The sequence below is a fragment of the Dendronephthya gigantea genome, unplaced genomic scaffold (assembly GCF_004324835.1).
Source record: "Dendronephthya gigantea isolate DGI-Jeju-01 unplaced genomic scaffold, DenGig_1.0 000035F, whole genome shotgun sequence".
NCBI classification, from domain to species: Eukaryota; Metazoa; Cnidaria; class Anthozoa; order Malacalcyonacea; family Nephtheidae; genus Dendronephthya; species Dendronephthya gigantea.
Window position 1 is genome coordinate 1,719,675 of NW_021163045.1, and position 22,981 is coordinate 1,742,655.

General features: G+C 36.8%; 7 protein-coding genes across 9 annotated transcripts; 2 read left to right on the top strand and 5 right to left on the bottom strand.

The window, feature by feature from the left end:
• Window positions 1-231: 231 nt before the first annotated feature.
• Window positions 232-1,960, bottom strand: LOC114525750. The gene is made up of 2 exons (XM_028547169.1): window positions 1,313-1,960; window positions 232-796 (listed from the first exon to the last, which is right to left on the bottom strand). The coding sequence occupies exons 1-2, from the start codon at window positions 1,833-1,835 to the stop codon at window positions 333-335; spliced, it is 987 nt and encodes a 328-aa protein (XP_028402970.1). The 5' UTR covers window positions 1,836-1,960; the 3' UTR covers window positions 232-332.
• Window positions 1,961-2,321: 361 nt separating this feature from the next.
• LOC114525714 lies at window positions 2,322-4,549 on the top strand. The gene is made up of 3 exons (XM_028547129.1): window positions 2,322-2,811; window positions 3,156-3,749; window positions 3,938-4,549. Exons 1-3 carry the CDS (start codon window positions 2,425-2,427, stop codon window positions 4,316-4,318), a joined length of 1,362 nt encoding a protein of 453 aa, XP_028402930.1. The 5' UTR covers window positions 2,322-2,424; the 3' UTR covers window positions 4,319-4,549.
• A 964-nt stretch (window positions 4,550-5,513) lies between these two features.
• On the bottom strand, window positions 5,514-8,891 carry LOC114525653. Its single transcript, XM_028547054.1, has 3 exons — window positions 8,451-8,891; window positions 7,636-7,800; window positions 5,514-7,436 (listed from the first exon to the last, which is right to left on the bottom strand). The coding sequence occupies exons 1-3, from the start codon at window positions 8,761-8,763 to the stop codon at window positions 7,069-7,071; spliced, it is 846 nt and encodes a 281-aa protein (XP_028402855.1). The 5' UTR covers window positions 8,764-8,891; the 3' UTR covers window positions 5,514-7,068.
• Window positions 8,892-9,101: 210 nt separating this feature from the next.
• On the bottom strand, window positions 9,102-11,192 carry LOC114525644. Of its 2 annotated transcripts, XM_028547041.1 has the most exons (3): window positions 10,773-11,190; window positions 10,419-10,589; window positions 9,102-10,192 (listed from the first exon to the last, which is right to left on the bottom strand). In XM_028547041.1, the coding sequence occupies exons 1-3, from the start codon at window positions 11,083-11,085 to the stop codon at window positions 9,675-9,677; spliced, it is 1,002 nt and encodes a 333-aa protein (XP_028402842.1). In that variant the 5' UTR covers window positions 11,086-11,190; the 3' UTR covers window positions 9,102-9,674. The 2 variants fall into 2 exon arrangements, with proteins under 2 accessions (XP_028402842.1, XP_028402843.1); XM_028547042.1 differs by lacking the exon at window positions 10,419-10,589 and having other exon boundaries at window positions 10,773-11,192.
• Window positions 11,193-12,238: 1,046 nt separating this feature from the next.
• On the bottom strand, window positions 12,239-19,009 carry LOC114525640 (coiled-coil domain-containing protein 14-like). Of its 2 annotated transcripts, XM_028547037.1 has the most exons (17): window positions 18,902-19,009; window positions 18,424-18,481; window positions 18,221-18,279; window positions 17,758-17,809; window positions 17,535-17,616; window positions 17,279-17,440; window positions 16,990-17,150; window positions 16,349-16,874; window positions 16,081-16,258; window positions 15,781-15,857; window positions 15,559-15,668; window positions 15,419-15,475; window positions 15,031-15,233; window positions 14,762-14,914; window positions 13,413-14,642; window positions 12,929-13,072; window positions 12,239-12,712 (listed from the first exon to the last, which is right to left on the bottom strand). In XM_028547037.1, the coding sequence occupies exons 1-15, from the start codon at window positions 18,952-18,954 to the stop codon at window positions 14,348-14,350; spliced, it is 2,226 nt and encodes a 741-aa protein (XP_028402838.1). In that variant the 5' UTR covers window positions 18,955-19,009; the 3' UTR covers window positions 12,239-12,712; window positions 12,929-13,072; window positions 13,413-14,347. The 2 variants fall into 2 exon arrangements, with proteins under 2 accessions (XP_028402838.1, XP_028402839.1); XM_028547038.1 differs by lacking the exon at window positions 18,902-19,009 and having other exon boundaries at window positions 18,424-18,540.
• On the top strand, window positions 18,632-19,735 carry LOC114525655. Its single transcript, XM_028547057.1, has 4 exons — window positions 18,632-18,792; window positions 19,067-19,215; window positions 19,365-19,435; window positions 19,561-19,735. The coding sequence occupies exons 1-4, from the start codon at window positions 18,705-18,707 to the stop codon at window positions 19,655-19,657; spliced, it is 405 nt and encodes a 134-aa protein (XP_028402858.1). The 5' UTR covers window positions 18,632-18,704; the 3' UTR covers window positions 19,658-19,735.
• Window positions 19,736-20,018: 283 nt separating this feature from the next.
• Window positions 20,019-22,908, bottom strand: LOC114525646 (cytosolic 5'-nucleotidase 3-like). The gene is made up of 11 exons (XM_028547046.1): window positions 22,353-22,908; window positions 21,974-22,072; window positions 21,789-21,858; window positions 21,658-21,704; window positions 21,489-21,532; window positions 21,232-21,273; window positions 21,064-21,153; window positions 20,860-20,936; window positions 20,555-20,742; window positions 20,371-20,478; window positions 20,019-20,153 (listed from the first exon to the last, which is right to left on the bottom strand). The coding sequence occupies exons 1-11, from the start codon at window positions 22,470-22,472 to the stop codon at window positions 20,043-20,045; spliced, it is 996 nt and encodes a 331-aa protein (XP_028402847.1). The 5' UTR covers window positions 22,473-22,908; the 3' UTR covers window positions 20,019-20,042.
• Window positions 22,909-22,981: the final 73 nt, after the last annotated feature.

Here is a 22,981-nt window from a genome sequence, read left to right on the forward strand (position 1 = left end):
GCCTTTACAGTGGCACATTTGTGTAGCGGAATTAGGCAGGGGTTACGAAACGATTGAAGAAAATTTAAAAGGAATAAAAGTTTAATCAATGCATGATTGTTAATTTTGCTTAGAAAATTAATCGATTTACGTTATGCATCAGTGTCGTACATAATATCATTTAAAACAAGTGTTTCAACATCCAAATACTTAGTTATATATGCTTAAGATTAACTATAAGGAGATAATAAATCTTTTTAGTACTTGGTTTATATTAAAAAAAAAGTCAAAATTGATCTACTAATCATGATTATAAGTCATTATAACTTTTTTGAATTAACTACAACAATGGTCTAAAAAAATCCTTTGCCGGTCAAGGCGTCAATAGGTGTGGAAACTTGTCCTTGGCTAGTATGTAGTTCTGTACGCGTCTCATGTTGCGTGTTTCTTTGAGTACGATCTCGATCCCCTTGGACACCTTGTCGAGAACCGGTTTTGCCATAATTACTGCCTTCCTGAGATGCTGCTTGGCTACGATTTGGTGATCGATTTTCATCATTGCTAACTCTTCCATGAAAGTTGTCGTAAGATGTTGCTGAACTTTCCTTCCCACCACCAGCCTTTTCCTTGTTTTTGTTGGGTTTTGTTTCCCTTGAAAATTGGGGAGCTTGCTGTTCTTCTTTTTCCTGTTCTTTCTTGTCTGCTTTCTTTCTCCGCAGATAATCAACTGGTGGTAGAGCTGCTCCCTTTTCGATTTCACTCCGAGCGCGACTACTTTCGATATGTGGGTTCTTACCATGAATTATTTCAATCTTACCTTTGAACAATAAAAAAAAGAACATTCGTTGTTACAAGAATCCAGTAATGTACGGCGGCGTACTTTTCTTTACTTCAAAAGTTGTCCATTTCATACTTGGGAACTTAAATTAACCTGGCTCATATACTTATTTTCAGCAGAATTATGATCTGATTTAATTTTTGAAGGGTTTTTTGTTAAAGGACAAGAAATGTGGCGGATATATTGTGCATGATGACGTATTAATGACGTTTCAATATTAGTAATTACCATTCCGAATATTTTACGTATGAACAGTCACTGAGCACTTACTATAGTAACGAATTAATAAAACAGACAGAGCAGTGTTGTGCTGCACCCTACTGTGGTTGACATGGTTGCTATCATGTTGTAGTAACTTGCTAGTAATGAATATGCGATACTTCAAAATTGCAGAACCATCTAAGTATTTAAGTACTGCGACTACTGCTTTGAGGCAGTTCTCCACTAGGCGAAATAGAAAATTCACAATCCTCCAAGTTGCAATCTTCAGCTTACCTTCAACAACACTTTCTTTGGAGCCCAAAAACAGAAATGGCCTCAACTTGATCTCGTCAAGCTCCACTTCAAGCGACCTCTTGTGCGATTTTCTTCCTGCGACCTTGCTTTCAATACTTGCAATGAAAAGCACGAATCGCTCGAGCCCAAGTTGAGGCATGTTGCTGAACACCGTTCTGCAATCATTTCTGCTAGGACCAGGCATTCCGATCTGGTGATGCGAATGCCATTCACCGACATTGCATAAACCATCCTCAGTCGTAATCACGGAGCCAACTTTCTTCAGATAATCGATGTCTTGATGGAATGATGTTGTGGTACGATTACAATTCTTTCCCGGGCCAATAAATAGTTGAATGACGACCGTACTCTCATCTTGCCACAAGCCAAACAGGTCGCCTCCGGTTTCGATTTCTGGATACTGTTTTACAAGCTTTTGTATCTCACGATAATCTTCCTGGTAAACATGAGCAACAAAATCTGTGCTCTTTGGCGGTGGCTGCTGCTGTCTCCTATTTGACATGATTGAATAAATATACTTTGGCTATTTTAATGTACAAAAACCACCAACTTTTACGAGCAAGTCTCGCTTGCTTGTTTGCACGCCTTTGTACACAGAAAGTACTCTGTGCAAAGCTAAATCCAAGAATACGAGCTATATTTCCTAGAAAAGCGATTATTGGTTCTTAGTATTTTAAAACCAGAACCACAATTGGAATGTAAACAATGAAGGCGGAAGTGAAAGCAAAACTAGTATTATAGTCTTATATGAATTATGGACAGAAGAGAGATCTCCTTTGGAAAACGCTAGAGTTGCAACTCTTTGGAACAACTAAGTTAAAACTGCAAACCAGATATACAATATCTTTTCTCTTGAAACTGAGATAAGGTAACATTTAATGCCCCCTGTTGTGCGGCATGTGAACAGATTTGTAAAAATGAAAGCGGATATGGAAGTGAAAGAATGTGTTTACACCTGCGGTGTGTCTCTTTCATGGGAAACCCCGTTCCGGGAATCAGCCACAAGTTTCGGTTTTGAAACCAAAACGCATATCAGATAATATTTTGATAGTCAGCGTTCGTGAAGCTCCACAGCAAGCACTTGGCAAAGAATGGAAGGCGCAAAACAAGAGGAAAAGCCCGTAGTTTGTTTCTTACAACCTGACTTCATCCAGCAAGTCAAAGGGCAGGAGAAGCCTCTGTTCGATGTGACTGTGCTAGACGATGCATCTGTGTTTCACGTTCGAGTAAGAGGTTGTGCAGACAAAGCGAAACCAGAATGCACACAGAACGGAGACGATTGCTGTGAAAAAGACGCCTGTAAATCAAGCAAAGTCTATCTGAAGGTTCTCGGTTCTGAAGAAAGCCTGGATGATGGGGAGAAAATCAAAGCCGGGTTGCCTGAAATATTTGACAAAAAGGAGACAGGAAAGCCTGAACTGCTTTTGATCATTGGAGAAAAATTGAACAAAAAGAAAGAGAAAGAAGACGGTATAAAGGTATGAAGGCTGTGTGAAGGCTTTGTATATGTTTGCATGCCATTGGTAGTGAATGTGATTGTATTGAGTGCCAGAGCTCCCACCATATTTGTTTCCGGTATTGTCACGGCCGACAACCAACTTGTACCGGTATTTGATGGCAATTAAGGATTTGAGAAATTAATATTTTGAATCTTTTCCCGACCACGCTTGCAAGACAATACACGCCCACCAAATATTTCGATACATGGTACACGCCAGATTTGCAACATATATACAATTAAATTTCACGCACTCCTTATCCCCGCGTGGAAATTCAGTTAAAAAATCATTAAAATAATACTTTCTATTTTACATTAACCAAGGTGTTTCTACGAAGCAAGAGATTCCCAGAACCGATGGAATGCGATGTGTTGTTGCAACCCTCAAAAGAGCTACTTTACTCTCGGAGTAAAGGAATCCTGGAATCTGGTTTGCTTGAGAAACGCAAGGTTGCCATAGTCGGCCTGGGAAGCGGTGGCTCGTTTATCGCAGTCGAGTTAGCAAAAGCAGGAGTCGGACATTTTATCCTGATCGACTTTGACCGAATCGAGTTGAACAACATCGCCCGGCATGTGTGCGGGCTTGAAGATCTTGGTCGTCTCAAAACCAATGCAGTTCGAGATATTCTGCACAACAAGAATCCCTTTATCACAATCGAAACTCATTGTTCCAATATCAACAGAGTGCACGAGGCAAGGAAGATCCTTAAGGATTGCGATCTCATCGTCGCTGCGACCGACAATGTCCGAAGCCGGCTAAATATTAACAGTATTGCCATTGAACACAATATTCCGACGCTGTTCGGAAAGTGTTCGGTACGGGCGGCTGGTGGCGAAGTCTTGCGAGTACGTCCAAACGATGGACCCTGTTTCAGTTGCGTGTTCACCAACCAAAGTTTGGAAGCAAGCCAAGAAGAGGTATGTATCAGATTCTCTTTGAATTGATCTTTTTCTTCCTGGCCTTACAGTTTTTTTGTCGTCGGAGAAAAATTCTCTTCATGCACTTGCCCCTTTGCCAGCCTGTTTGCATTAAAGAAGACAAAATATGCGTCAGACAAATGTGCGATTCCTTAACTATAGAAAATTTCATAAATCCTTCCCTTCAGGTGTCGTCGTTCAGGCAGGCGAGGGAAGCTAACCCAACGTATGTCAGCGATGATGATGTGGATGCCACAATCCAAGTTGGTCTGTCTTCAGATATTATTCCGATTGGAAACATGCTGGTGAAGCTAGCTCTGGTCGAGTTGTGTCGTGGTGAAGACAGTGCTCTTGCTACATTGGAGAAAGATCTAGTAGCACCTTACTATCGCTGGGCGAACAGGCGTGAGCAAGAATTTGAAAGCTATCCTGAAGGTGGCTTTTCCATGTTTAACCAACCATCGGTCCTTCGCTGGTATGCTGTGGATTTCGAAAGGAAATCGGATTGCACAGCGTGCAGACCATTGCCACAGATTTCCGAAGAAGAGGCAGCCTTCTTTGGTAGTTAGGCGACTGCACTAACTGATATAGTTAAACAACACTTAATATTTCTTATACATGATGAAAGTAAAACTAAAACTATCTTATATATAAATCTAGATTGAAACTTCCATAATGATTTTCAAACTCATTTCTGTTCGACATTTTAATTTATCGTTTGATGTAGACAGGAATTTAATGACTATAAACTAACCAAGCTACCCTAATGTATCAATAAAAATATTAATTTTAGAAAACTATAGTGTGTTGATTATATATATCTTACTCATGTAAGCAGTTAAGAATGCAATTGAACTTTGGGAAAAGTATTCACAAAGTAAATTTGTCTCGAAAGTTTAATTTTTGACGATGTCATTTTCGATTTTACTCTTCCAAGAAAAATCTGTATCAGGAACACAGCAGGAATGCAATTATGCAATGGAAAAACTTCTATAGTCAGTATAGATACAAGAATATATTTCTTTATGTAGGAATATGCATCTTTATTAGCTAGTATCTTTTCAATTGAAAAGCTTCAAAGTACTTTTTGGTTAAGATAGAGAAGAAGCTAAAAGATAACGAAGGCCAGTCAGTAAATGCGATGTTTAAGTCCATTGAGGGTGTGTGGAAAACCGTGGACGAAGTTGAACATACATATTATGGCGCAAACGTATAGTTTTAAGTGTTTTTAAAAGACATATTCACGTATATATTGCACTTTTTATCAATTCAGTGGAACTGTAATGCTACCTGAGCATGCTATCTTCTATTTTGTACGGTTTTCTTTCAATTTCGATATATTTTCTTGGAATATACTGATAAATATGATATAGTTAACGAATGTTTTTGCGTGTTTTTAAAGTTTCATAAACAATCTTTCAATACGAGGAACTACAGCAAATCATGACAAATACAGAACATATCAATGATTTTGGGACAGTCAAATGTCATTTGTGTAAAAACCTAGTTTGTTTTGATGCAATAATTTGCACTGTGTGAAATAGGAATTGAAGGTTGCACAACGCGCGGCAAGGGCCTGCATGTTAAGAGTATTTCTAAGTTGGCTAACCAAGCAGAACTGGAGGGATAGCAAAGGAAAGAAGCAAGAAGATAGACGCTTTCTCTTTGAATACTGCGTCTACTGCCGTTTCGTCCCGGAAAGCATGCAAAAGTTATACAAATTAGCCGGAAATGGAAAGACCATTGGAGTTCTTGGAATATATATTCAGGGAAAACCAAATAATCAATAATAAAAAATGCTTTGCAATATAGCTTATGTACAAAATCCCACGAGGTAGACAAGAAGCCAATACGATAAAACACACAAAATGCACAACCATTACATTACATTACACTGCTTCTCTATTTTTATATTTATTCGATCATGGTAATATTAATCATTATCAGTAGAATATTATGTATAGCTACAGCGATTTTTCAATTTTTCAACTTTGGTAGAAAGGTCTAGAGGTTCAAATTTACATAGTACGTTAGCTTAACATGTTAGTTCAACGAAGCAGTTTAATATGGAGAGGAGACATATTAAGTGTTATGACCAGTGCCAATGTGACGACGACTAAATTTTATAAATGAAACAGAAACCAAGTTTGCAATATTCATAGACGATTCTTTTAAAATAGAGACAATTCATTTTCGATAGAATGAAAGACGATCTAGCTATATCTGACAAAGTTACAACGAAAATCCCAACATTAAAAGAAGAAGGTTCCACACGATGAAATACTGAAAGTACAAATACCAAGAAAAACATAACACAATTGCAGGAAGTCGTTTCAAGCTTCGTTTGTAAATTTTGTTCATTAAAATCCTTTATAAATGCTTTATATCCAGAACTGGTATCACAAAGTCTCTTCCATCGTGACATGGTAAGATGTCGTGAGGTAGGTCAGTCCAAAGAATCCAGATGCTGCCATCTTCGTCGCAACGACGTTATCAGGATTCGGGCTTCTGGTTACTCGCAATTTTCCAGTCTGAGGATCAAATTCTAGTTTCTCTGTTGGCTCTTGTCCTCGAGCAACTTGGGAAAGATGGCCTTGTATATCTTTGCTATTCGACATTTCAATAAACGTACTTTTCTCTCTCTAAGCTTAGTCTTTATTTTCAATTTCCTTAGTGCAGCTCTGCACTATTCGTTCACCACACAAAAATAATTCCCTTGAATTCGCTCTCTTTGCTTTTATATAAACAGCCAATCACTGAGACGTATTAGGAGGACACGTGCAATAATCAGCCTATCGCAGGGACGAATCAAAATCACGTGGTAACAGCGTCTAAATAGATCATTGCTAAACGTTTAGGTCTTTTCCCAGAAGATGGGTTTTCCCCGTATTCAAATAAATTATTCGAAACCGGTTTGAAACCTGTTTGACCATAATATGACTCCACAAATCAAATGGTTCAATATTTCACAGCATGAGTTTGCAGGACTATTAAAATATTTTAGACCTGAAAACGCTGACAAAGCTAACACATCCGAACAGCTTAACAAAAAGGAATTTCTGAAAAGTTCAGCAATATCTGAAACTATCTTTAAACCAGCAGCTATATACACAATAATATCATCATAACAAAGATTTACAGAGGAACTACAATATCCTTGTATGTCTCGGACATTACTCTCAAGATTGTTTACCATTCAATTTTGAAATTTCCCCTAACTCGCCAGAGATGAATGTTAATCGATTTAAAAGCTCGGGAATAGCGTTTAAAATCGTTGAGAATAGATGTCAATACTTATTTGAAGGCTCTGGCAAGAATTTCACAACAATGTAGTCTTGTCAAAACTTCGCGCAGAACTTCGCCTGAACCGCTCAACGGGTACTTTGGGAGACTTGAAACCATTGGAGGTATTTCTCGAGCGAAATTCATCATCATCAAACACTGGGTCATGCGTTTGCTCTCCACTGGTTGGCGTGACACTTGTATCGGTTGATGTGGCACGGGCTGGTGCGACACGAGTTGGTGTGGTAATAAGTTCTGATGGTCGATGTTGACTCTCCGGTAGCATATTCATGGAAAAGTAATGCTTCGTTTCGTTGCGTGAGAGTGATGGATACTTTGATCCGTCATTGACTCGGTAGAAAACTGTCCGCATCTCTCTAAATTTACTAGTGCCCGGGAGAACATCTGTAGAAATTTGGGTAAAACTACAGTTAATACCATGTTATTACCATCATCAATTAAGATGCATTGATTGAGACCAAAGATACATAAGCCCTTTGGCAGCCTGAGATAACAACACAAGCACTATGAGGGTATACCTCTAGCTTTGATACCAAAGATAAAACTCTTGGCTGAGATAAAAACGTAAGCACTATGAGCATACCTTCAGCTGTTAGGATAGCAACCTGGGATAATTCTGGGTTCTCTCTGTCAATTATTCGATATTGGATTTCCAGCTTTCCTCGTGTACAAGGTACAAACATCAGCACAATTTTGTCTCCTTTTTGAGGCATCAAAGCATTGTGATATTCTCCACTATCGCGATTGACTGCAATCGAAGAAGTATATAGTATAGCTTGGGCTGTTTTAGAATTACAACTTCATCTGCCATTGTAGTCAAAACAAATCAATAATATTCTCTTCCCGCTTGAGCTTTCTGGTGACAGCAATTCCTCAAAACACCAATTGTATAGTTTGAATTTGGTATTTAGCGTGTTTTCTTTGACTACACGAGTCATGACAACCTTTAATCAACATAACGGAAAGTTTTTTAAGCTAAGCTAAAACGGCTATTATCATCGCAATCTTATTCCACCGCAAGCCCTCAAGGCCAAAACAAGTTAGGAAAGAAACGAACTAGGCACCGCGATACGGCGTACCTTGATCTGGTAACGTTTACCGAAAACATACTAAAACAAGAATTACTGAAATAAATTTCGCCCACGTACTTGAGGATTATCAGCACTACGAATATTCAAGACGAAAACGGTAAGCTCATCAAAAACGTATAAGTTATATATATATATATGATATATCCTTCCGTATAAAGCAAGGATAATTGAAAACGACTTTGTCTAATTGGGAGAAAATTTTTCCACATTTACAGTAGCAAAATATTTGAAAGCTGACACCATCTGCCCGCGACGTGTGTTTATGATTTACGTGTAGTGTAATATTGAGTCCTTTGTTTACACTTACGTGTCGGGTATCTGTTTGCACTTCCAGAACACCATAAACCAACCTGTGACAAGCCATGTTCGCTCTCCAGGTACTTCTTAACGTTAACGTGGTAATACCCATCAGGACTGAAGCTTTTCTTTGATATTTTCGCTCTTTGCCCTGGTCCTGTGATCAAGTGTATCACAGGTTGAGTGGATGACTCCGTCCATTCTCCAAACAACTTTCCCACGATCTTTACCTCAGAGTTCTTCCCAGCGTTGATAATTCGTAGCATCTCATTGAGTTCACTTTCGTTTATCTGAATCTTGGGTGTTGTGGTCGATGAAGCCATTGTTTTGTCGGATTTAGCAAGTATTTAAGAGGATCATATAAGAGGATACGCTGTAATGTTGTTATACGTGCGTATTCAAATTTTCTGTGAACAAACTTAGCATAACCAATGCCACCCGTCGTTGCGGATAAAGAAATATGTTAAGTGGGGTCGATAAAAGTATGCCACAGATTAATCCACAATATTTCGAACAGTTATAAATTGTTTAAAACGAGATGAAGCCATATTTGAATTCTTGGTCGTTTGTATCAAATAATGCAGTTGCAATTTATTTAAGTCATATTTCTTCAGTGTATGAGAATATGAGATTGCTTGAGGATTTCTTTCTGCGGATGAAGGAATATTGATTGAAAGAGAACAGTAAAATAAATAGAAGCAATAAATCTAGAAGCTTCCTGGGTTTGGGAATGATTTATGAATACTACAAAGAAACTGTTATACAGCATACACCAAAAATGGGTTGAAAACGACAACTTCCTGAATGGTCTACACGACGAAGTATATTTCAAAACATTGGTTCAAGTGGCTTCAGATTAACATTGTAAGATATTCGCTCATATTCGTTTATAACAATTGGTTTCTACTTAGCAGATTCGAGGATCTCATGCAGCACCAATATCACGCTTTCATAAAATTATCTTCATTGACAAGAGCACACACACACGTCAGCACTTCTTAATGAGAACATCAACGGAGTGTATACAACAATTTGACTAATACAGTATATATTGAGCAAACAGAAACTACAATATAAAAGATGCAAGCAGTACAGAAATGTCATCGTTGATGGCCATTCAGTATTATTTGATAATTACTTAGGTCAAGTTCGAAGATCAATGTTTCCTATATGACGATTATACAGTGCCTTCAAAACGTCTGGAGAATAAATGCCTTGCCATCAGGATAGGGTTTCATACTTCAGTAGTCCTTGAAAAACTAAGCGCCGTTTCGTAAGAGATAACATTTGAAACCCTCTGTACAATTGTTTGACAAATTTGATCAGGATTTCTGGTAAACGCTGTAGTGTCATTCAACCATGTTACGGACATTTGTCCTGTTGGAAAATTATAAGGAAAGGACAGGCAGACGCTGCCGTTTACTTCTAGGGTTAAATCGCGCGTTTTGGAATCCCTGGACATGTTAACATGCACGTCGTGAGATCCGAAACCGTCCATCAAATGTCTCAAAAGAGTTTCACCGCCATCACATTCGTACCACTGCTCGGTGGGTTTGCTCGTGGTCATTAAAGTGGCTGGTGCGGTATTCGTTCGTGGTCGATGGTGATCGAGCTGAGGGTGTTTTGTCTGCAGCATATTTATCGTAAAATGACGCGTTTGTCGGTTTTTTCCTGTTTGAAATTTTGAACCGTGGTTCACACAATCTAAAACTTGTTCCAGTTCCCTAAAACTGCTTGCGCCAGGAAGAATATCTGTGAAGGAATAAACTGGAATAAAAAAAAACTGAAAACATACTCTTACTGAGGAGAGCTATGTCAGAATATATCTTATGGAAACTGGAAAGCGATGAAGCAAACGTTATATACCAATGAATGGTATAGTCAGCATGGAAACAGTACGAATCAAAAGTGTAACTAGTGACAGGGCCGGAAAATTTGACATCAAACAAAAGTATATACAATCTGACTTGCACTTTACCCTTTGCTTTAAGATCAACAACATGGGACAGATGCAACTGATGTCGGTCAATAATATGATACTCAATTTCCAGACTCTTTCCCGAGTAGTCAACAAACATCAAGACAACGTATCTCCCATCCTGTGGTAATAACGGGCTTGCGAGACTAAATTCACGACTAGCATGATTTACTGCAAATATAGGAAACGTTTTCAGATATTCTGGTTTATATAACCATGAATTCATAGATCAAACCGGGAGTACTGTATTTACGATATGGGTTATGCATGGTTTGTGTTCGAGGTCTCGAGGATCAACCCAGGCTGTATATAAGCTTAACAAATTACTGGCTATCATTAATTCATTCTACATACGTTTTGGGTATCGATCTGTACTTCCGGACAACCATAGACCAATATGCAACAAACCATGCTCATATTGCATATAATGCTTTATTTGTTCATGGTAACCACTATCAGGTCTAAACATTTCTTTTGATGTCATCGCACTTTTACCAGGCCCAGTGACCAACTGCACGACCGGTTGTATTAAAGAGTTCCTCCACAGACCAAATAGCTTCCCGACAATTTTCACTTTAGTGCTTTTAGCGGATTTGATTATTCGCAGGATTTCGTTGAGCTCACTTTCATTTATTAGCAACTGTGGTGCAAAGCCTGATGAGGCCATATGTCTGCATGTGCATGAGCAAGGATTTTGACCAAGGTATTAAAACTTTCTGAAGGATCGTACGAGAGAGTATTATGCTGTTGATTTAAAAGTGAAACCAACTTAATAAACAATAAGCCACCCTCTGTGCAAAACAATATCCAATTCCGAGTATCGTAGGTAAGTTATGCACAGAATCAAGTTTCGCTTTATGACTGGAATGAAAATTATCGTTTCGTCATTCTTTGCATTCTTCAGAAAAATACTTCAACACAGAGCCTGTCGCTGCTGCAAGACACAATGTAGAAAGGACTCGAAGTTTTGCAAAAGAACTCGAAAAACAACCAAAGCATATCCTGGTAAGGCATTAAGGATGCATTCACATTTACATGGGTTATATAATAGAAAACGCTTATAATAGGATGGAGCCAATGCATGGGTATAAGGTCGTATGACAGAAAACAACTGTGACACAACTACGAGTCTCTATTCTTCGCCCAAGTATTTCACCAAGATTCACCAAAATCGTGAGAAGATGAATAATGAAAAGGAAAATACCCTGTATCCAAAAAGCATGAACTTACAAATAATGCATGTAATTTAATCTTATTGTTATACCGGGAATTGAAACATATTTCAAAAAAGAAACTGGAATTCCGAGTTATTATTAAAGATAAAGGCGATTTCCAAGAACTGCAATAAGATAAATGAGCGATTTCCAAGAACCGCAATAAAATTTCCAAGTAAGAACCAACTGCTATGTTTAAACAAGAAGACAACATTGAATTCCAAGAAATTGCAAATATATAGTAAACAATCTGTATGTTATAGTCGTGAGATAAAATGAAAGTAAAACTATCATAATAGAAAGTAAAATTATAAAATAATAGTAAACGTTGTGTTTACTGTCCACAGAAATTCTTTTTACGATACGAGTCACTTACTTCACCATGGAATATCTAGTTAAAGAAACACATAAACATATCATGGTTTCTCTAGGATATATACTTTAACCTAGCGATTACATTATTACATTATGACTGTCCATATATATTATATATATTCCAGCGGCTAATCAAGATACCATGCATAGATATAGAAATGGGCAAAAAATATTTAGTGGTTATATATTGTAACAAAAAGGAATTGAATGTTCCATGATTTTAATATGACTGTTGCCTAATACAACCGACGACATAGCGCACCAAAACAGCGCAAACATCTTCACCAGATCTAGGCCTAATGTCGTCGAGCCTACGCTTTCCTCTACCAGGAATATGAAATTCTGGCATTTTCTTAGGGAATTTTGCTGGAAAATCCAAGCTGTAACCGCCATCGAAACCAAACTGCATATCTTGAGTGGCGGTATCTCTTGACATGTCAGGAGTGATACCCTCTTCTTTAAAATACTGAAACAAACGCTGCAAATGCGCCATTCCTTCGTCAGTGGAATACCATTGCTCTTCACTGGTTACCGCTTCTTCAACCTGCACACGTGAAGGTAAGTTATCAAGGAACGCCCATCTGGTGTTTGGGTCACGATAGCTTCTTTCCAATTGTTGTTCAGGATGGGCAATAAATTTGGAATCTTTGATTTTATTTGTCAGTCTTTCATACACCCTAAACGAACTCTGCCCGTCCAAAACATCTAGAAATTACCACAAAGAATTCATTTAGTCTATGCAATAACAGTAAACACTCCTGCAGTATAAAGATATCCAAGTAAAGTTTTAAATTACCGGTTCTTTTGCAATGATAGCTCAAATAAGAATACATACATAGTTATACAATACACTGCATCACATATTGATACAGGAGTCCAGTATTCAGAAAGAAAAAGTTGATTAACTGAGTTGAGTGTTACCTTCTCTATAAAGTAAACTTGAAGCTTCAGCAGCGTTTTTAAACCTGAGGTGGTATTGACCTGACCAGCTTCCAGAATTGCGCCCATCTTCGGACACAAGGAGCAGCACGCTTTTATTAAAATTGCGAAGGGCGATCTCTTTGGCTGGGAAGCAACAAAGATGGGATTCAACATACAATCAACTAATGTCTGAACTTAATATTTACAAATTTAAACGATATTTTTAAACTCAAAAGGATGTTACAACAAAAGTGCGTCGGTGAAATATAACATTATCCAAGAAATAGTCTTAAGATGTGTTGTATGTATACTAGCTAGAAGTTATACTGTATTGTGCAGGAAGTGAGTCTGATCGAATTGGAGGTTCATGCGGCGACATGGCGGCGTTCAGCCAATCTCTGAGATATTATATACAGAGCCTCGAGCGAGAAAAGTTGTTTTAAGGTATATATAACTTAGCAAACAATACAGTAATATCGAGTACCTTTGTTTTCCTCATCTTGCTCGCCATAGAACCAGAAACCAAGATGCAATAACTGATGATCATTCGTGATTATTTGTGCACACCTATCAGTAAAGGAATTCTTAAACAGCTCTTTTATCCTGGCCTCGCCTTTTTTGCTAGGGTTTTTATCAGGACCGGTGACAAACTGAATGACTGGCTGTTTCAAAGAGTTTCGCCATAAGCCATATAAACAACCACCGACACACAAGGAACGCTCCTGCCTGTTCGAATCTCGCGAAGCCTTGATAATGTCGATGATATATTCCAATTCTCCAGCATGCAACAACAATTGTAAGTTAGATTCGCTACTCATGATGAATTTGACGTGCCTTCGACTTCACACACATCGAACGAATACGAGTTTGTATGTTTAGAACGTTGAACCGAAAGCGGAAGTGGTCGCAATACGAAACTGTACACAACAGGGTTCCCCGAAACCCTTTATCGTTTCCGGGAAATTAAAGGTTATCTGCTACAGTTCCTGGAAGACAAACTATTTATGTCTTCCAAGAATCTAACCACTGACTTGCATAAATTTTGAAATCCATGCAAGTTGAAGCCAGGAACACTAAGTACAATTACATCGTAAATCAAAATTATAATTTCATGCATATATGAAGATAATTAACGTAGTTATAGAATCAAATTGTGTCTGGATAGTCTAGTTCTTGTGCTAGGCAACTCTCCTCTGTCTTCGAAGATTATATCTGTTGCAGTTTACAAAATGATATCTACTGCAGTTTACAAAATTTAGCTGGCAGTCTGGCACCGGTAATCTTGACCCAGTCGATATTATTTCCCCTTCTACTATAGTGCATAATATGATTCGGATTGTACAGTATGTATGTACATAAATATTCAAACTGCCCTTTTTCATTCTCCCACGAATGATCTGGCAATTCTTTTGCCAAATCTTATTTTTTGCGCAAGCTGTCCTGAAGTCTTGCAATCATCGTATCGAGATTAGCAAGCTCTTGCTTGAAGACAAATTCATCAGTGGATGATACAGAAATAGTTGTATCATCATCATTGTCATTTACAACACTATCAATGATCTCTTTAGAACTTTCCATACGTGAAACAGGTGATGAAATATTGTCGTACTCACGGTTACCAGTTTGCAGTGACGCGAGATCCAGCTCCTTTTCAGAGAGGGCAATGGCTTCATGAAGGTGGTGAAGATGAACTCTTGGCGCAGTCGAAACAACACTAAAAAAGAAAACGGCAAATACAGTTTTCAAAGAAGCAAATGTACTAAAATAACACAATATATAACATTACAATCTTTCATACAGTTATGGGTACTTCTACAAGCAGAAATAGTGCACCTTGGCATTGCTTTTGGTGGCTCCAATGTGGTCATTGTGGTGGGTCTCCATGAATCGATCCCAGAGAGCATGGATACATCATTTGGAGTGACATCTTCTGGATGAAGATCTTGAACGTTTGTCAGAACCCTTGTCAATGATTGTTGTAATCCTCTGAAATAGGAAAAAGGAGATATATGCATTCACCTAGAATTTTGTGAGCAATTCATGTGATTCACCTCTCCCATTACAAACTGATCTAATAGGTAAAAAACCCCACTTCAATGTACCTGGTTAACTCAGTTAGGCGTTCAATTTCGGCATCGCGTTGTTCAATCGCAAGCTTCAATAAATCAACTTCTTTGTTTTTTGCACGAATCTTGAGTTCCATTGATTCAATTTGACGTTTGGAATGGCTGTCAGCGCTCGAACCTGTGGAGTACTTAGTCTTATATGAGCTCAGTTCGTCATGCATAGTATCCAACTCTTCGTCCTGATAATAAAATATTTTAAAATAAACAACTGCAAACCTTGACATAAGCAAGATTGCTGTACCGTTATCAATGTCAGGCTCAATGATGATGTAGTGTTACTGTTAACGGTTCTAGACTACAAGCAAATTTAATTTATATTACATGTATAAAGCCTATCCATACAGGTTTTGTCCAGAAACATTACCTTTTCAGCTATTATATCCTGAAGCTGGGAATTTTCATTTTTCTGCTGTGCAATGATCTATAAGAACAAAATCATCATTTTCTAGAACATACAACTTTGTTTGACAAATGAACAAGCTCTAAGATTACACCATGCAGTACCTTTTCAGCTTGCTCATTACGATGTTTCATTTGTCTAACATTCTCTCTCTCTAGAAACAGCTGTTTATGCAAGTGTTCAATGACGCTCTCATCTGAAAAATCTGCGAAATCTAAAAAATAAAATATTCACTATAAAAAAAGTAACTGAATACTACACTTATAGTAGCTAGGGGGCGTCACAAATCAGTGATAACTCTCTAGGAATTATTTCTCAGCACCAACCTTCCTTCCTCTTTCCTACACCTTTTTGCAACTGTTCCTCCAAATCCTTTGATTTTTGATGCGCAATACGCAACTTTCTAAACAAAAAACTACATTTCATTGGTATTCTGATAGTTGCAATAAATCCATGTAACTCATTGTGGTTTTTCAAACAAAACTTAAATGTTCTGCCCATATTCTCTATTGTCATCATGTAATTGGGTACATTTCTGGCTGATAGCCTGATACCAATACTTCATGCTGATAACTGTGAAATGGAATGACATACAGTAAGCTCTGCTTCAGGTACGTTCCTTTTACCTTCTTAAATCGCTGTTCTCTGATCTCAATGGCTGTAAAGCTATTTCTGTATCGATATCATATTGTTTCTTGATTGCCTTCTCTCCCGGTGATGGGCGTAGCGAGTGTACTGTGTACGAGGTCAACAAACGAATCTCGCTTTCAATCTCAATAATGAGACGGTCGACTTCTTTATCATCTGTCAAAATCAGAATAAAATACGTTTTGGTTTTAAAGAGTCTCTAATAATCAATGCAGGCAGAATCACCATCGACTACACTCTACATACCTGATGATGCTAAAATTGCACGTAATTCTCCAAACAGATAAGCGAGGATTCTCAAGTGGTCTGAATACCTTTGTGGTGAAGGAGGTCTCGCTTGCTTTTGACTACCAAGATTGTAAGCTTTGCTTACTTTCCCATTAGTTGTCATATTTTGATCTTCAGGATACGAAGGAGATTTATTAGTCATTTCAACTTCATTTTCGATCTTAGTCTTAGAATTCAATTCTTGAAATTTACTGTCAGTCTTTGGTTCATGAGGTGTTGTAATTCCAGGAACAAACTGAACTCTTCTTGTTTTTTCATGTTCAGCAGGTTTCTCGCAAGACACTGAATCATCAACGCTAGCTGTTGCTGAACTTTCATTTACAACTTGGACCTGATTTTCAACAAATGGTTTTTCAGCATGGTTGCTAAAATCTAAACTTCTCCTGGAGGAACTTGGCTCCTGACGTTCACGGTTAATACTGTGGAATATGGCGTCCTGAACGTGTTTACCTGATGGAGGACTTCTTTCAGCAACGCTGTGTTCCTAAGAGAAAGAGTTGAGAATTGTTTTAAAATGAAAAATGATCAACTAATGCAGTAATATTTCATTCTTTGTTAAGATGTCTAAACCAGGAATAGCTAGTGCACAATGAAATTACCTCCAAATTATTATACTCATCCTGCAAAAGTTGTATTTGCTGTTGCAAATCATGTTCTTTTTTTTGAAGATCTTGTAGGTGTTTGCGTTGCTCTGTAGTAAGAACTGGAGTGGATGCCACAACTCTTTCATTATATGCAGTCCTGGGTTTTTGAACAGAACCTATACAGATGAACTTTTGCATAAATTTCACCATCATGACCTTACTATAATAATTATGCAATAAAGCTGAGAAATCACAGGAAACAATGGCAGTTACACCCTGAAATTTCATTTGTAGAAAATCATACCTGGTATTTTTGCTGTTGGTATGTGAATTGATTTATTTGGTTTCTGATTAGTTGAAGCAAGCTTCAAACTAGTTGGAGCAGGTTTTGTTTTCCTGCTTCTTGGCATTGTTGGTCGTTGCTGGAGTGGTCTATCTGCATGATGGGACACAGATTTCTTCATCTCTAAATAAAGAGAATACAATTCTGTGAATTGAACTACATTCACTGTATTAACTCAAAACACTATCAGTATATATTGGATGGACTGTAACTGTACCTTTTGCCCTTGCTGATTTTATCTCTAAAATATTTGTCAATAATTCAGCACATTTATCAAGCCCAGTATTGACTTCTGACACCTTGAAAAGAATTGTTCAAACATTACTCTTGGCAACTCTCTGGCTCCTAGCTACAACTAAATTGGATGGCTGCAGGTCTCTTCCAACCATTCTCCACTTAATGAATGCATGTATTTATAATATAATTGACAAAAATCTTACATTTTCAGAGTCAGTTGAATACAGTGAATATCCTGTGTCAATTGACTGTTTCCTATATGCACATGAAAACAATGTTAAACCATTATATCAGAGTCAAATGTGGAAGCTAGTCTATAGCTTCTTAATTCCTGCGCATTATCATTTAGAAACTTTTCACAAGTCTTCAACAATTATTTATATAAATTATATATCCCAGTTCTTTGAAATATTAAGTCATCTCATGCTTTAGCCTTTATTGTATCTCAGATGACCAAGCACATGTAAACATGCCATCCCAAGGACCATTAGTCAAAATAATTATAAGTTTCTGTGCATGTATATGTTCTTTGCAATTTATTTAAAGGAAAGTATGCTTATTGTTGTGTATTTTGTTTAGAATCACTCATCCTTTCAAACCTGCCACTGAAATACAAAAGGACAAGGAGAATTGCAATTGAAACCTGGATTAAATTTGTAACTGTACCTTGAAGTTTTCTTGTTGCTTGTAGACAATCCTCTTGACTTTAACGAGGCCTTTGACGGCTGTAACAACATGAGAAAATTGTTATAAACTTTGACTGTATCAATTTTGACGTGAAAACAATTTCCTAATCAAAATAAAATGGGACTTTTATGAAACGCTGAAAATGAAGGGGGAAACACTAGAAAAAACTACTTATTCCATACCTTGCCAATTATTTCTTTCTTAGCTCTCGACATTTGCGAAAACGGCCTTGTTTCATGCCTTTAAATAAGGGTGAAAGAAGAAAACAAAACGTAATTCTTCAAAAAATTTCGGAAATGTCAAATGAACAACTGCTCTTTAAAATTTCCCGCCATTGTGGCGAGTAACCGCTGGTTAACCTTTCTTGAGCTTGCAGATGCATATGTGAGTTCTAATAATATTTATGATCGATATAATCGATTGTGTGTTCGATATGCTGTGATTTAGAGCGAAGTGGGTGAATATGAGCATTCAGAAATTAGGAAGGATTGCAATATATGGTGCAGTTGCTTCCATTAGTGGAGCATTTGTCCTACATCACTACACACAAGGTATATTAATGACAAATATTATAACTATGACTCAATATTATATAACGATTATAATAAATCTATAAATTTATGATGTGTGTAATTTAACACTGATTAACACATTATATACCAAGCACTATCTTCCTCCATTGATTGGCAGAACACACAGATATCCTGACACATCAAATTCTATTAATTCATATTCAGGAATGGTCACCATGAGTAAATGTGTTCATGCACATCTTGAACGGCAGCACATTTCTGTATAATTATCTCTTTCCCATATCTTTTTAAGCCAACCTTGCTTCTGGTGGCTACTACCAGCTGACAATAGATGTTGTTAAAAACCATCAACAAACCAATGACATCCTTGGAAGCCCTCTCAGGTTTGCCTATATGAATCTTGGAAGGCGAGATATCCAAATCACCAAGGACAAAGCACAGGTATTGACAAAACTCATTGCACAAAAATGGACATGTATTGATGCTATGCAAATTAACTGTATTTCATATTAAAAGTAGAGTATAATTTAAAAGCATACTTATATTAGAATTGCAAAAACTGATACCTGATCTTCTATAATATATTTTAGATTGTAGTTCCCATTAAAGGTTCAAAGAGGTCAGGAAATGTCTTCTCAAAATCCTCCAAAAAAAATGAAAGGTATTATCTACTTTCATTTCACCAAAGGCTCTAATATTTTCTTCTATCATTCTTAACCGTAGTAATCCAATGCATCTTCTTGTAGTATGCTTGCCAATTGATTGCTTGAAATATAACATTTTTAGGTGGCATCTTGATCATGTTGAAGTTGAAGTGAATCAAAGTGGTGGAAGACGAATAAAAATACTCTCTGATGAACAATCTCCAACAAACACAGAATAACAAATGCAGAAAATATATGAATAATAACTGTACTAAAATATAATTTGATACAATCATACAGAAAAATAAAACTAAAAAATACTACAAACCATATAAATTATTCAGGTTGTATAAAAGAATAATATGCAGTGTCTAAGTGCTACCTATTAGACTAATGATAATAACATTTAGTGTAAATTATTTAAAATCTATGTTCATGCAATTCAGCCTTTTATTTGCTTGTACAATTCCATAAAATATTCCATTTGTGCTCACTGTCATAGTCAGACAGGGTTGAGAACCATTTATTTGAATTGTTTGTAAATATATATACTACATTCGGACGAAGAAATTGAATATAGGATACTTTCAAAAATCATTCAGTAAATGTTACCTTTTTGATGATCTATTTCCTACCCAAAAGTTTCATTAGCAGGACAGAAACAAGCATCATGGATTCAGGGTCCGCAATTACAATGTCATAGAGTTTTTCAAAATCTTTTCTCAACTCATTTACCTGAAAACATAGATGTAATTCACAGATAACAAAAATACATGAATGCTGATTTTTAATTGTGGGAAAATCCTAACTTTAATCATTTGAAAAATAACAATACTAGATGGTATAATAATTAATAAGAGCACTGCTTATAAGTGAGCAGTAAGTATTAGTGAAGGACTACTAGAAAATCAGGAAAGGACTACTAGAAAATCAAGAAAAGCATATGTCTTACATTGTCATTTAAGAAACCAATATTCAAGCAGATTTCAACATTTCCAGCACATTTTATCATCTCTGAGTCTCCTACATTGTCCCCCAACAGAATAATATTTGTCCGAGTCTATAATGAAAAAGAAACAGCAATTTTACAATGAAAATACTCACCTTCAAGTGAATATATGCTTGATTCATCTTACCTTCACAGTATCTTTATAATCTAAAGATTCAGCAAAACTTCCTTTATTGCTTGAATGAAGAAAGTGTCCCTTAATTCCATTCATATTTCCTTCACTATCCCAGTTGATGTAGTTTGAAATGATGGTGATGTTGTCAAGATTTTTGGTAGAATCAGCAGCTTGTTGCTGAATAACCTCTTCCACTATATCTAAATAATGCAGAAATAACTCCAATAATAGTTCTAGTATAATTATTGGTATTTCCACATTGCCAATTAATTTGTCATATTTTATTGCTATGGTTGAATGAAGGTAGAATTATTTACCTCCAATTCCAGCTGAATAAACCAAGAGAGGTATTTTTTCATCATTTAACCTCTGGAGAAAATAAACACAGCCTTCCCTGCAAAAGCACAATTTAATAATTATGTTAATACTATTTAGATAACAATAAATGACAAGCTTTAGAATGATAGTTCTTCATAGTGTACGTGCTCAATCTTGTTTAGTAATTGTTAAATAGGTTTTACCTTAAAACTGAAGTTCCACCTTTAACTATGTCTGGAATCATTTGTTTTGTAAAGCTGCTCTCTTCCAGTATACGAAAGATTCCTGCCCACCTGGGATAAAAAAAATCCTAATAAATTTTAAACTCCAAATTACAGAAGCTAGATAATAATTGATAAATATAATGTTACCATTCTTCCATAGCCTTGCATTTCTCTTCTAATGTCTTGTCACTGGTAAAAATTGTTTATAAATATAACTGTTTAAAGTCACAGAGGCACAATTAACATTTTCTTGATTAAAGATCAACATTAGGGCATGTGACTAGAGTGATTCCCTGTCATATGTGTGACTAACCTATACTGTTTCTATTAAAAAGAAGAGAGGACACGCATATAATCCTCATCGTCACAAACAGAGAATTAATTACCCATTAGGATAGTATTACCTTGATCTCTCAATTGGATAATACTTTGCCCTCAACTCTTGTTCCTTAACAAAATAGTTTATTTTGAATTTTTAAAAGCCTGAAATCAAATATCTTTGAATCTAGCTCACATTTACGATACATCAAATTATTTATATATTTTTATTGAATGAATCTAAGAAACATTAACCTTTCTTTCAACATCCTCAGGCAACAAAGCAGTGCGTGAAACGACAGCTAGATGTATACAAAAGCCAAGTTGACATGCAATTACAATAAAACTGCATGTAATAAAAAACCAGGCAATACCAGTCAACTTACCAAAGCTACTTTGTGCAGGTTGTCCCTTGTAAGACCCTCTTGTTAAAGTACCATCAAAATCAGCAATACACTAGGTGTAACAAAATGCAAATTTTAAATGCAATTCATGGTTTGACTCTGCTAAAAGTCTCAAGTCCCAACCATGTCATTAATTTTCGCCTCATAAATTTTGAAAACTGTCAAACCTGCATTTTCTCAGCACCACCTTCCATTAAACCCTTCAATTTCCCTCGCAGACCAACTGGGTCTTTAATAAAAACATTTGCATCTTTAAAGTCATTCATCTACCATTAAAAAAGAAAAATGTGATCAAATGTGATAAAAAAAAATGTGAATGAAGTCAATGGACCCAAATGCTCTAGTATTCCAGTTTCATATACCCCATCTAATGCCATATGTTTTTTTACTGTGAAAGAGTGTATAAGTGTTGATTAGTCAGATACAGGGCTACAAATCTCCCAGTGAGGTTATACATTACAGTGTATTAATTATGTAGGCATTCCTAACCTTACTAGAACGTTGCAATTTGCAAATAATTATACAAGTAACCAAGCCAATACATACTATATCATTGATAATTTCATCTGTCTGCTTTTGTTTCCTTCTTTTTAAATAAGAATAAACACCATATGCAACGAGTGTACCTGCAGCAGCCACTCCTAACATGGTGGCTGGTTTTCTCATAGCAAAACACTCGCAACAGTTGTAAAGAGAGTTGTGTATTATTGTGTATAATTATAAAACACCAGACCAAAATAATGGTGGTGTTATTGAACCGGTCTTTATGCCACGTGCATCAAATCGACCTTGGCGGCATACTTCGTGTAAGCCAGTACACTGTATACTTCACCCAAATGTACGTATCTAACATGGGTGGAACTGTTACCACAACGTTCCCATGGCATGGAGTTCCCAACACACCCATAAAAACGTCACAGGGAATATTTTGTAGCAACCTTGTTGATATTTGATACCATTCAACCGGATTATTTCTTGAGTTATCGCAATTTGGGGATACATTTAGTAATTTAGTTCAGCAACTTGCAACGTAAATTAATCCCTGAAAGACTACCAGAATGATATGCGCGCACAGCTAACAGTTAAAACGACTTTCTGAGAACTTATCTACGTTTCTATAATTAGGATCTCTCCGGGAATCCACTTCAGGTTGCACTTTCACTTTGAGGCACTTC